At 31.7% G+C, this 14,892-nt stretch overlaps 1 protein-coding gene across 1 annotated transcript in view; it reads left to right on the top strand.

The window, feature by feature from the left end:
* The window catches only part of LOC139494399 (uncharacterized), a 29,762-nt gene extending 14,870 nt beyond the window's left edge, over window positions 1-14,892 (top strand). The window contains exons 11-17 of the mRNA XM_071282562.1: window positions 1,067-1,138; window positions 2,702-2,807; window positions 6,217-6,314; window positions 7,122-7,193; window positions 10,704-10,866; window positions 12,489-12,610; window positions 14,695-14,892. Of these exons, the coding sequence (XP_071138663.1) occupies window positions 1,067-1,138; window positions 2,702-2,807; window positions 6,217-6,314; window positions 7,122-7,193; window positions 10,704-10,866; window positions 12,489-12,610; window positions 14,695-14,850 (789 nt within the window). The 3' untranslated portion in view covers window positions 14,851-14,892. The remainder of the gene's footprint in view (window positions 1-1,066; window positions 1,139-2,701; window positions 2,808-6,216; window positions 6,315-7,121; window positions 7,194-10,703; window positions 10,867-12,488; window positions 12,611-14,694) is intronic.

The raw sequence follows: 14,892 nt of genomic DNA, 5'->3' as shown, positions 1-14,892 counted from the left end.
CAAGAGATTAATTTATTCACTATAAAAGAGAGCCAAAAGATAATAAGGGGGTATACTCAAACTAAAAAACAGAGACAGCAAATGACAACGCCAAGGCAAAACAAAAGAAAAACAACAATTTACAAAACACAAAATAGAAAACTAAAGACAGAGCAACATATTCATATTCTGTCAATTTCTATATGTTTTACAAAAATAATTCCCACGATGCAGCTCTGTTAGTCATATGCAATTTCTTTGTGCGTATCACTTGACTGTTGCATACATAACTGTTTTCGTGGGAACGAACTTCCAGAAATGGGGAAACATAGTATTATCAGTATGTGTGACCCCCTAAAAGAGCGTAAAACAGTCTAAAAAATAATATGTTATGAAACTTTCATGAAACTACAAATTTAAAATCAAACACCCTCGACATAGCAGTTTTGTCTTCAACCACGACATAAAGTTCACATACCAAGGACATTAGATCAAACTATACTGACTAATCTCCCAAACAAACTCCCTTAGGGCTACAACTGTACCACTTTTACTATGAAGTTTCTTAAAACAATATATCCTAGAACGGAGAGTTCATATACACTTCTAATTTTTTCATCGATCACAATATGGGGCAGTGCGGCATATTTATAACTTATATATACCCTGAACTTCTAAGAGTTTAAATTCAACCTCTGTACTATCCTTCCTTTCCCTTTGGGTCTTCTTTAGAATCTAAATTGGGCTGTGCGGCATATTTTTAACATCTTTATCATGTTTATGCCCAGAAATTTTAAGACATTAAACTTAAACTAAAATACTCTACTACTCCTCCATTCACATTCGGCCATTTTCAAAATTAAACTTGGCCGCTATTCGTATATATTGATACTTGTATCATTTCCAGGTTATGTCTTTGTGAGAGTAAACCTAGCGATAATATCTAGGAAGCAGGACGTTAACAAAAGAAAAAACCTTTGAATATTATATATTTCAACAAAAGAAGCTTGGTTTGTGAAACACTGTATTTACAAAGTGCAACTTTTAAAAAGAGGAGGAATTATAAATCTTATTTGTCTTTATATAGGTCTGTTCAGTGGAGAGATACGTAACAAATGATGGTATCATTTTTTACAACGTAGGATGCAAAGACCGTCAGGTAACTACACACTATATCTGTAACAAACATTTTACCAAGTTTAATCCATTAGAAGTTGTAGCTTTTAAGAAACTTTGGAATGCTTTGCAGTTTCACACCTTTAATTAAGATGCAGTTTATGTGACTTTTTTTAGTATTGGGTAGATCATATATCTCGCTTGTGTAAATAATCATATGTGTAGTCTAAAAGACTTTTTCAATTATACTATATCGTTATCTGTCTGTCCGTATATCTATCTCTATTTCGCACAAAATCTCAAATTTTCCTTTACTAATTCCCATAAAAAATATACGCAACATCAGGTTTGACAAATAAATACTAGTTACAAAATGTATCTCCGTTCGATTTTGAAATTCTTTGGTAGTGTCCTTTTTTATTAAAGGTTTTGGATACTTCAATTAATCTACTTGACACATTCTGCAGTTGAATACAATATGATACTTTTCCATTTTAAAAATGTCAGACCAAGCATTCTAATTTTATTATTAATTAATAAAAGGCACTATTGTTCATGTCATACACAAGATTTATTATAATGCGATATGTAGGCTTGTTAACCATAATAAGCGCATTGATAACTCATGGAAAGCTAGATACGAAATGGATGCCTTATATTGATCATGCTTGAAAAGGTTACACACATAATTGTTACGGTATTTTCTCATGTGTTGTGTTGCGTAACAACAGGGATGGTTTCGATAAAGCAAATATCATGTAGTGTTTATTAAACAAAAACATGCTTTTAGCAGCATGCCACCATATCATTTTACATATCTAACCGAATCTTCAACTTGAAGTGGAACATAAAAGATTTCAATATCTACTTGTAGATATTAATAATCAAAACTTATCTGAAGAAGAAAAAATGTGAAAAATGAGACAACTCTCCATCCAAGTCACAGCCATTATAAGTCAAAGTACGGTCTTCAACACGGAGCATTGGCAAACAGTTAGCTATACAGGTTCCTAATAACATTCACAAAATATTTGCAATTATTGTAATATGTACATTATTCAAGGAATGACTGTAATATTATTTCTGTCTATGAAAAATAACATAAAAAATGTGGTGCACACTGAATAACCCGCGTAGCGTGTAATTTAAAATTGTGCACCACATTTTTAATATTATTTCGAATAGACAAAAAAATATCACAGTAATTTCTCATAATTTAAATCTAAATTCCACTTTAAACCGGAATAAACCATGGAAAAATGTTGATGACGTAAGGGTCACATAACAAAAAATATGTCTATGAGCTGATAAACATAATAACTTCAGCCAATCAGCAGAAGCGTTACATCAAAAATTAAATTATTGTGATAAAGATACTCAAGGAAGTATATACCAGACTATATCGCTGTTAATTGAAAGTTTGACCTCTCACGTCATCCTCTCTTTGTTCAGCTGTATGAATCCATATATTATGGTTAACCTCAATTCAAAGATAAGTTCTCTTATGATGTCAGTTTCTACGATTCCTATGGTTTGATGTTGACATTTATGTTAAAATTTGACTGCAAACAACATTCTTTGTTTTTATTTATTTTTTCTTTTCCAGTTTTGTATAGCAAACCCACTAGGTCCAGGCAAAGGAGATGAAACTTTAATTTGCCGTCATTGCTGTGATGATAAAGATTTATGCAATATGAACCAATGTGGTGCACGTATGTTAAGCTTTAAGCGACAAAAACATTTCAAGTATTTACCGTTGATTGTCAAGCTTTAAGAGAGGATCACATTTCAAGTCAATATTGCTCCTTGTCAAGCTTTTAAAGACGGAAATAGTTCAAGTCTTTACCGTTCATTGTCAATTAGAAATCTTCCAATGGGAACCAACGGTCGCCCTTCTTCTTAACGAATTGTATTTACTAAATAATTCAACATCAAAACAAGCACATAATTAAGACTCAATTGTCAATGAAAACCTGTATTATATATTTTACATTCATTGTGAAGGTAGGCATTCATTGTGTGTTAATTTGCTACAATATTCATGTTTGGATGCGATAATTCATGAGTTATTAAAGTCATTCGATTGATTTCGATCATTGTCTTGCATAATGTATATTATTTTCGGCGAGTTTAAAAAATTATAACACAATCATTTGCCAGTTTCAATACACAAACTGTAAATAAAGAGCTTGCAGTCTTGAAAGACATCTGATTCCTTAGCATAACTTGAGCCCCACAATTCGAACACTTTACTTTCTCATATTGTTTGTTGTTTTATTATCAAAATCTAACAAAAATATAAAGTTAGTAAATAGCTGTAAAAATGACCAAATAAATACAGGTAATGTAATCATTGATAATCAACAATTGAATACATGTAATTACTTATAAGATTAAAATACAGGTATTTACTAAAATGTTTAGTAATTATCTGTAATTTTAAATTCACCTATTTAATGTCACTAATATAACAGAAAAAAATAAATGATTATTAAAGACTGAAAAAAATCATTGTACTATGAATTTTGAAATTGTTGATGAATAAATTGACTGTGGTCGGTTAAGTTTAGACATTTCATGTTGATGCTACTGTAATTTCATAAATGCATAGAAATTGATACAATTAATCCAAAATATACAAAGAAGCGTGCTATCACTTTTCTCACAATATCCTGAAATCTAAGTTATATGCAAAACACAAGTTTATGATTTATTGTTTCAATTGATTCGTACTTTATTTGGCCTTTTTAACTTTTTTGGATTCGAGCGTCACTGATGAGTCTTTTGTCGACGAAACGCGCATACGCAATTTAGTCCTGGTATCTATGATGGGTTTATTTGTATCCTTATACTCGCCCTAAAATCATCATTTTGGTTGAAGTTTTATTCGACGCGTCGGTTCTCAGATGAAAATCATAACAAAAAGTCATATAACAAACACACAAAACTCCCTTGTAAATACAAAACGAAAAATCCGTAATTAAATGACAAAATCAATGAATAACAATTCTCATAATTCTAACTTGTGAAAGTCCTTTTTTATATAGAAAATTGTGGATTAAACATAGTTTTGTAGTCCTCTCGCTTATATGACAGTCGTTAAAAAATCAATTATATTGACAACAATGTTTATGCAAATAATAAGACATAAAAGGTAACAATGTGACACATATTGGTACAGCAGTCAACATTGTTATAATCTTAATTAGTAATAAATTTATTATTATGATTAAAAATTCAGCCAAAATCTGTCATTATGTTATAGATAGTGCATATTTTAAGGTTTTCTTGTCGTAAAACACACCGAGGGGTTTCAAGATTGATCAAATGAAAGACCGACCGGAGGGAGGTCTTTCTTTGAACAATCCTGACACCCTGAGGTGTGTTGTACGACAAGAAAAACCTTAAAATATGCATTATCTGACTTATATACCGTCAAAAAATATTAATCTTATAAAGATTTGTAAAATTTAGTATCCTATTTTACCGATAACACTAAAGTGGGATATTCCTTTCTAATGCGTTCAGGTTTTAATACGCTCTGCGGCTCATGTAGAATGTGAAATAAAACTCACTAAATAATTTAGATGTAAACCTTTTAAAAATCATTATCCATACACAATAAAAATATTACTGTAACTGCATGAAGTAAGACACAGATGTATTGTTACCATCCGATAACGGTGTATGACAAATACAAGACACATTGTAAGTAATTTATTGTACCACTTAGCTTATGGAAAAGGGGGAGGAGGTATGTTTTTTTTTCTATTTGTTATGTTATTTCTGTTGCGGAAAAGTGGTTATTTTTTTTTTAACAATTTTACTTGAATCGAATGAAAAATTCAGAAAGATTGTCTTTTGAATAGCAATACATTTTATTAAAAGATAATCAGGATATAATTATATACCCTCCGCACCCGACCCTTTCGTGAGTTACGTTAATGTTATTCAATAGAATAAAAGATTATCTTATTAGTTGATCATCTGATAGAGTAAAAGGTATACATAAATTTTAAAAAGTTAAAAACTGACACGAAGACGAATATAAATACATGGAGGTCACAGTATGATTTCCTATTCAGTGTGTATCGTTCTGAACATGCATGAAATATTTGCCACTGGACGTTAAGCAAGCAACCAAAAATCAATCAACCTATTCAGTTTGACTCAATAAGATTTTCAAAATCTTACACACGAATATGTTAAATCTGGATTTATTTTATAAAAGTCTACATTAAAATTCATCTGACATACATGATAATGTTTCTTTATTGTAGCGATAAATTAACAAAACTTCACGTTATTTGTTTCTAAAACTAAAATGAGGGACTACAATGACGGTTTCTTTTACACCTATCATCGATTGAACTTTAAAAAATAAATTTCCAAATTGGCAACAAAAAACTATTAGACGAATAAAGTTTTGAAGTAAATCATACATTGCATGTTTATCAAGGAAAATAATGACCTCACACAGGTCATTATTTTATGCCTTGGAGCATATATCATTGAAACATGGTATCGTCCGGGTTGATTCTGAAAAAGAATAACCTGACGTTCTGAAAGAAAATAACTCCATATACATTGTAGGTATATAATTGTTAGGATATGTGCATGCGGATAATAAATTCATTATAGATACCAGGATTTAAATTTTACACGCCATACTCGAGTCTTATATATAAGGACTCATCGGTGATATTCAAATAAAAAAAGTTCAAAAGCCTTAATAAAGTACGAAGTTGAAGAACAATAAGGACCTAAAATTGCGAATGAATATGTTTTCAGGTTATCGTAACAATATGTAAAGAAACACACAACGTGCTGTTACTGTATGTCTTTAAAAAAAGGTATTAGGAGGGGCGAAGGATACAAGAGGAAAAGTCAAACTCATAAATCAAAAATAAACTGACAACGCCATGGCTATAAATAAAAAAGACAAACAGACAAGTACTAGTACACAAGAAACAACAAAGAACACTAAAGACTGAGCAACACGAACCCCATCAAAACTTTGGGGTGATCTCATGAGCTCCGGAAGGGTAAGCAGATTTTGCACCACATGTGGCACCCGTCGTGTGTATCCTATAATACCAAATAGTATGATAAATATTACAGGTGTTAATCTTCCCGTAGGATCAACCATATGTTATTCCTGCCCTTTGGCAATGGATGCTAATAAATGCAATCACATTACACTTTGTGACCGAGATTCGGTAATGTATGACTGAATGACAAGACGTATTTTGTTATTTGTTAGTTTAATAACTAAGTTTGGTAAATTTTATCGAAAGAGACCCAGAAATGATTAATTCAGCATTTCATAACAAATGCATAAATAGTAATTTTCCAAAACTTACATTTAAAGACGGAATTGATTAATGAAATTCAAAGCAATTGGTCTTACCATTTTGGAGGACCACAGGTTGATTCTCAATTTGAATATGTCTTCATTTTTTTTATAAATTTATAAGGGACATTTTGCAATCCTCGGTAATAAAAGTTCCAAAATGTTGATATGTTAAAAAGCCATACTACACATTTGTACACGGAATCTGTAATGGTCATTTGAGTACATTGTATCTGTTAACGCAAAGGATAAATAAGAAAAACACAAACAGACAAACAATAGTTAACAAAACACAACATGGAAAATTAAAGAGTAAGCACGAACCTAACTAAAACCTGAGATGATTCAAGGGGCTCCAAATGTGTAAGCAGATCCTGCCTCACATGTGGCACCCGTCGTGTTGCTCACAAACCCGGTAAACATTCTTTAGTTTGATTTATATAGCTATATGTATATACCACATCTGAATGAAGGTCAAAATGGTGAGATGTCAAAAACATGTTAGCCTTATGGGTCAAATATACATGACAACGAAAATACACATGCATATATGATGTGATACAAAATCAAGTAATAAAAAGAAAGAGCAGATGACAGCATAAATAAATATAGTACGGACTGTTTGTAATTAGAATATATTAATTTATGTTTTCCATTTTTAATAACATTACAGGCATGCTCTATAAAACAAACACAAAATTTGATTGGTAAACCACGTTGGAGTCATGGCTGTTCAGAGAAAACGGTATGTTGCATGTAGAAAGGTTTTAATGAAGATTTTGAGAGAAAAAAATATATATATATACCAATGCATTAGTTCTTCATACAAGATCACAAGACAGAAAAAGGAACAATGATTATGCTGTTATCTAAAACGTACAGTGAGGGTTTCAACATGAAACAAAAACAAGGTTAAGGTCCCTAACACCGGATAAGAATACAAATGTTATCTTGGATTTCATCCAAATTCTTTCTTAATTTTCGGAACACGTTTTAGCAATTCAAGTGTGAAGTCACTTTTGGCATTGTAATGGCTTTAGCTAACACGGCTGTGATTTTGTAATGTATTCGTATTTATTATATACTAGTCACCACTTCAGTTTAATTATGTATATTATAAAGTTATTTTATAAAATTAATTGTTTGTAAAACTATGTAGTATTCTTGATAATAATGGTGTTTTTGTCCCAGGCGGATAACTCTGGCCGTATTGGTCACAACTTTTCGGAACTTTTGGTCCTCGTCGATCTTCAATTTTGTACTTGTTTTGACTTTCAAACTTTTTTCATCTGAGCATAGTTGTGTGTGGACGTAACGCACGTCTGGCATATACATATTTTAACCTGGAACCTTTTGATGGCTAGTATTCGTTTGTTTCTCGAACGCTGTCCTATATTTTCTCCCATTTATTTATTGTAGCCCTGTCGTGTAATGTTGTCATTTTAATGTTAAAACCCACTATTTTTCATAACATGCCCTGTGCCAAGTCAGAAAAATTGCCATTCTTACTTTATAATTCGTTTTTGTGTGTACATTGTGGTGTTGTGTTTCTGTTGTGATGCAGTTCTCTTATATTCTTATAGTTTTAGTTTGTAACCCGGATTTGTTGTTTCTCTATCGATTTATGAATTTGAACAGCGGTATACTACTGTTGCCTTTATTAGGCAACAGTTTTGCAATATGTCAATCTGGCTGCAGTTGTAAATTGAGGAGTACAGTCTCGCTGTAATATCAACACATTATAACTTTTACTTGGCAAAGAAATCTAACAAATACTGTAATATACTCCTTGATGTTCATTATAATATGCTAACTGTTAATTAAAGAAACTTTGTAAACATACTGACTTTCAATGGGCACATGAAGATGTATCTTACTATCACTAGGGTGAGAATGTGAATATATACCTCATAAATAAAGCCATTTAAATTAAGCCTAGTCAGAGTGAACTTTTATGTTATTTTATTTTTAAATAGCAATTCCTGTTTTTTTAATACTTACAAAAAAAATATACATATAATTTCGTACAATTTTAAGTCTATATGCATATGTTTCATACATAGTGTCCTTGTGTGCTGTTGTGAATTCGTGTTGGATTTTGCTTTTGTTATAGTTTAGTTTTGTTGTTCCGTTGTTTTCCTCATAGTTGTCCTGATGTGTTTTCCTGTATTTAGTTGGTTACCAGGATTTGCCGTTGCTTACTCGAATATAACTATTGAGCTGTTGCATCATGTGCATACTACTATTGCTTTTATTTACAGTGAGTTTGTAACTAAGTCTATTCCAGGTTTATGGATGGTTTGCGCGCCAGCAAACAGGTTATAGTGCCTAACAAGATTTTGTGAGATAAACAAAATCTAACCTTTAAAACGATTGTATTGAGCTTTAAAGTTAAAAAAAGTCAGATCGAACATATTTTGATTTTATTCAATGACTACTTCTATGAAGGATTAAATGTAATTATAACATTATTTATTTTGAAAAAGTAACAACATTATTTTTTGATACAAGTAACACTCTCGATGTTATGGACATGAATTTGCTATCCAAATAATTTATGAACTATGACTCGCTCAAAATAAAGCAAACCTTACTAAAGTCGATATCAAATCTAAATATCAGTACAAATAGTGGGGTCGTTCTAGTTTTAGTAACTTCTACTTACAAAAATAAAACAAAATATAAAACAAAAAACTAGATGAGACACTAGGACCACACTCATTGATATAAGACGTGCATTATAACAGACAAGATAAACATTGAGATCCGGGTTGTACATGGTCATGTGTTTTTATCTGATTGTTAATGACGTCCTTTTACTAAATATATTGGATGTTAGATATGTTAAAACGAACATTCGTAATTGTGTTCCAGATAAAAATCAAAGTCAAAGTATTCTGATATGTGCTATTTTATGTTTATGCACGTACAGATTAAGTGAAAGTATTCTGGTATGTGCTATTTTATGTTTATGCACGTACAGATTAAGTGAAAGTATTATGATATGTGTTATTCTATGTTTATGCACGTACAGATTAAGTGAAAGTATTCTGATGTGTTATTTTATGTTTATGCACGTAGAGATTAAGTCAAAGTATTCTAATATGTGCTATTTTATGCTTATGCACGTACAGATTAAGTGAAAGTATTCTGATATGTGTTATATAATGTTTATGCACGTACAAATCTCTTTTTTGTGGGTATGGCAGACAATAGATCAATTGTTAGTTTATTATCTATCAAGGACCAATATGTCATGTTCAGTACGAATAGAAATAATCAAACCATACATAGTTGGGTCAACCGGGATGATTGTCGGTAAATGTTTAATGTCAGTTGACACTGATGGTATATGGGATATATAGAGAAAGAAACAATCCTTGCAACATGCCGCGAATTGACTTCTGTAAGAATTGAGTAAATTGTGCGAAAGCTTATTTCTAATTTTACAAATACTAATCGTCTAAATTTCAAAACAATACACCATGTAAAATTACACAAGCATGTTTTAAAAGTGTGTACCGCTGTTTTGTGGCATGTTTTCATTATCGATGTTCCTGTGGTTGAAAGATTGAGTAGATACTGTACATTGTATACTACAACAATACTGAGAAGTCTCTTGATAGCTTATTAGGTACCCTGGTCCCCCAAACATCATGATGATGATAAGTATTAGATATCATTATTAAGGGTATTTAAAAACTAATAAATGAAATTGTAAATGACAATAAACACAATGAATTGTACTTTCATATACTTAAAAAAGAAAAATGAAATGAAAAAATGGGGTCACCGTTCATTTAAGCTCACAATCTGCCTCTGGAAGAAGCATACATTTTTGTTAATGTCCTTTTTTTCAGTTGAACTAATAGGAGATATAGAGGTAATATCGAAATAAAAAAAATAACCTAATTACAGAAATCGCTTAAATTTTACAAATATTTAGTTTATGTACAGCTTATATGAAAACAATAAGAATATAGGTCACCGATGAGTTAAAAAAAATATTTCAAATTTAATTCCAAAAAATGGCATTTTTGCACCAAAGGGAGATAATTTGGAGCTTTTTCAATGATATGAACATTTTAAACGTCATCTGGGGCTAAACCGAATCGGTTTTATGGGGTTGATTTTTTTACCATATCATAAAGTAATAACTAATAGTGTAATAAATAAAATTTGTAATGAAAAACTAAAGGTTCAATTTTTTGCTGCACATATATCACACTAAACTTAAAACAATTTTATTTTTCAGCAATGTGCAACAATTGCGCAAAGTAATCCCCAGGGAATCTGTTCATTTTGTTGTGACACAGAATTATGTAACCGTAACTGTACAATCAGATCGACAATAGCTCCTCCTCCAACCACAACTACTACAACTACTACAACTATGGCGCCAACAACGCCCATTCCTCGTAAGTACCATCAAATGAACAATAGCTCATCCTCCAAATACAACCACTATATCTACTACTACTATTGCACCAACAACGCCTATTCCTCGTAAGTACCATCAAATCAAAAATAGCTCCTCCTACAACCACAACTACTACAACTATGGCTGCAACAACGCCTAGTCCTCGTAAGTACCATCAAACCAACAATAGCTTCTCATTCAACCACAACTACTACAACTACTACAATATGGCGCCAACAACGCCTTTTCCTCGCAAGTACCAACAAATGATTAATAGCTCCTCTTTCAATCACAACTACTACAACTACTACAACTATGGCACAAACAAAACCTATTCCGCGTAAGTACCATCAATTTAACAATAGCAACTCCTTCTATCACAACTATAACAACTACCATAACTATGGCGCCAACAACGCCTATTCTCCGTAGGAACCATCCAATTATTAAAAGCTCCTCCTCCAACCGCAACTACTACAACTACTACAATTATGGCGCCAACAACGCCTATTCCTAGCAAGTACCATCAAATTAACAATAGCTCCTCCTACAACCACAACTACTACAAGTATGGCGCCAACAACGCCTATTCCTCGTTAGTTGTATTTAATTTGGTATGCCCCGCGTCTTGCTACACAAGACTCATCAGTGGCGCATTGATTTCAACAGTAGGAAGTAAGCTGAAATCACCCCCAGATTTTAGTGGGGTCGTGTTGCTTAGTCTTTAGTTTTCTATGTTGTGTCTTGTGTACTATTATTTGTCTGTTTGTCTTTTCCCTTTTAAGCCGTGACATTGTCAGTTTATTTTACGATCCGTGAGTTTGAGTGTCGTTCTGATATCTTTCACCCCTATTTTATCAGAATTAAAGATACCTGGGTTAAGAGTGTGTACTCTTGACGCACGGTTTGTCAGATAAGCGAGTGCATAACAAAAATAAATTTTTTAAAATTGTACTATATGCGTCTCAGTCATTCCGATGTCTTGTGTTTCGAATAACAATTTCATACAAAGCAAATTTACACCACAAAATGTAGCAATGGTATTTAATGAAATGAAATTTTTGATAGTATTCGATATAAGTTGAATCCTTTTGGCGTTGCGGCTGTAGATCTACACCATGCTAAACAAATTATACTCATCCTTACTATAAAATGCTTAATCATGACACAAACCTCTTTTAAAATCAAGTTTGTTTTTTTAATTTCACCTAAGTAAATCCTTAATTTAATTTTGTGAAGAATTGAGAATTCGATAATAATTCGTTGATTATGAAAACAATTAACAAAAACTAACCAGTCGGGAAAAGTATATTTTTGCTACAAATTCTTTGATAATTTATTGACAATGTCTAGGCAATATTGATCTTTAATTGTTACTTATCCTTAATCATATAGATTCCAAATATCATTCGTCACACATCATATTCGCCATTTTAATGACGTCACATTATAGAAATAATATAGATAAGCATATTTGGGACATGTATCATTATCGAAAATAAGATCAAGAAAGACGAGGAGTTAATAAATATGCATCTTAATAGAAAAAAAAAACATTTTTCTTGTTACTCATGTTGACATTTTTATGATCTTTCATATGTTTATTTATTTATTTTTCAGTGACGGCCCCAATTATTACACAAACTGTTATTCGACCAACGAATATTAAATATGGCGATACCGTTACGATGCAATGCATTGCCACAGGAAATCCTAAGCCAACAATAGATTTCATGGTTAAGGTAAACAATGTTTGTCTTTTATCTCAATAACACATACATATAAATACTTGTGTATCGCGTACGTGTCATAATTTCTTTTTAAATATTTAATTGAATTTTGTTTGACAGCAGATTTGCAAAAGCATAAAATTGGCATTTTCAAATAATGCTTGGTTGAATATTTGAAGAATGATAAAATATTGTAGATTGATTTGTGTATGTAATATTTTTAAAAGCATGTACACAAAATGTTATAACTGGCTGATCACGTCATTAAAACTGTTGATTCAAATACAATGATGTGATTTTTAGTATTTTCATTCATATTTTGAGGGAAAAGAGCGCGAAATATGGACAATAATCATAGCCCTTTAAAACTCACATTAACTAATGAATTTTGCGTCGTATATATACAAATACATGAGGTATATATTTTTTCAGCAGGTGTATTGTTTTCTGTTTGGTAGTTAATTAATTATTAAGATCTATTTTGTTCCATCTGGTGATCCATTTTCTTTGCAAAAACCAAATGCAGTCAGCAGGGTAAGTATCATCCGTTGTTCGAACTGCTAGTCAAATTGATTTTGTTAAAATATACTTTTTCACTTTTTTTGGTCTTTTGGAAAATGTTGTTTCTGCTGCAAAGAAAATTGTTTTGCATGCACAAGTATTAGATGTGTGGTTTTTATCCAAACGCAGTTATTGGTTTCAACGTTGAATTCAATTAAGACTTGGTTATTATTTTTTTTTTCGTTTGGGCTTGAATTATATTTACCTACGGGTTAATATGATTCGTTAATTCTATATCGACTCCACAAAAGCCATCCTAAATTGAGGTGAATTATATGGTCTTTCAAATACCGTTGCATCCACATTCATCCACATGTATACATATTGCGGTTTTTATCCAAAGTAATCATAAGTTTGGACGTTGTTTTCAATTCAAACTTGTTTACAAGAAACAAATATGTCAAATGATATCTTGCTTTTAAATCAACCCATCTATGATAAATAATTCATTGTTGATCAAATGTGAATCATGTTCATGTATCAAAACAATTAAGCTCTATGTAATTTAGTACTATTACATTGTGCTACATTACATTGAATGTGTAGCTTTGATAATTTTTGATGATGATCTTAGATAAATAGTCGTGGCATCTAGTTCATTGGAAAAATCATCAATTTTACGCATGGTCAAAATCAGGCGACTCTTGTCTTCGTTAATTGTGTTTGTTCTTTTTATCTTAATTCATTTATATGTTTACGAAATTATGACGTCCATTTTCACCGAACTTGTAAACATTGTAAGTGCCAGCTGTTCCGCCGCGGTTGCTGGATTTTCTCGATATGTTGAAAACCACTTGCAATTGGTGGCCTTCGCCTGCATTTCTTTTTTTGTTCGGGTTCTTCATTTTATTGTACAAAACAACGAAGTATATAGTTTGCATTTTATGCATGACGTTATCAGTTAATTTTTCCAATTATGAATTTGAATGCCCCTTTGAAATCTTGCGCCTCTCATTTTTTGATTATTATAAGAAGTGGAAAAAAGAAGAACAAAAGATACCAGAGGGACATTCAAACTCATATAAAGTCGATGCTTACTGTACTAAATATAGATTCTACCACTGCATCGAGTGTAATACGGTATTTATCCACTCGAGACAGTTAAATTTTCAAATTTAAAACGCGAAGCTTGCCCGAGCGTTTTAAATATTTAAAATTTAACTGTTGAGAGTTGATAAATATCGTATTACACGAGATTTTGTGGTGGAATCTGTTTCTCTAATGATTTTCTAAAATTATGCAGTCAAACGTATTCCTTCTTTCCGAATGATCTGCAAAAAGATGTGTTCTTTCTATGTGACGTCATCAGGCATGGTCGCCTTTTTTCATGCCGTCATAATAGGAAATTCAGAGGAAAGCAAGAAAATTCGACGTCATAATCGGATTTTAACAAATGAAGTACTGAGATCAAACGAACCACACGTTGATTAATTTTTTTTTATACAATGGGTGCAGAAAGGGATAAATTGACGAAGAATTAGAGAATTACTTATATACTATTCTAATATGTTTTACATATTTGTTATTAATTGCAGGGTAGAATATTGGGCTCTAATGTGCATGTAGATCCAACTACACACCTTCTTACAATATCGCTCTTTTTACCTTATGATGACGGAGTTTACAGATGTATCGCTGCAAACTTATTGGGTGATGTTCATGAGGATATCCACATACAAGGACATGCTTAATACTTAGACTGGTTGTTTGAAAATAAATGAAGTGATATTTGA

Source organism: Mytilus edulis, chromosome 11 (genome assembly GCF_963676685.1).
Source record: "Mytilus edulis chromosome 11, xbMytEdul2.2, whole genome shotgun sequence".
In the NCBI taxonomy this organism is placed as follows: domain Eukaryota; kingdom Metazoa; phylum Mollusca; class Bivalvia; order Mytilida; family Mytilidae; genus Mytilus; species Mytilus edulis.
Note: the sequence above shows the minus strand (reverse complement) of the source record. Positions and strands in the feature narration are given on the sequence as shown.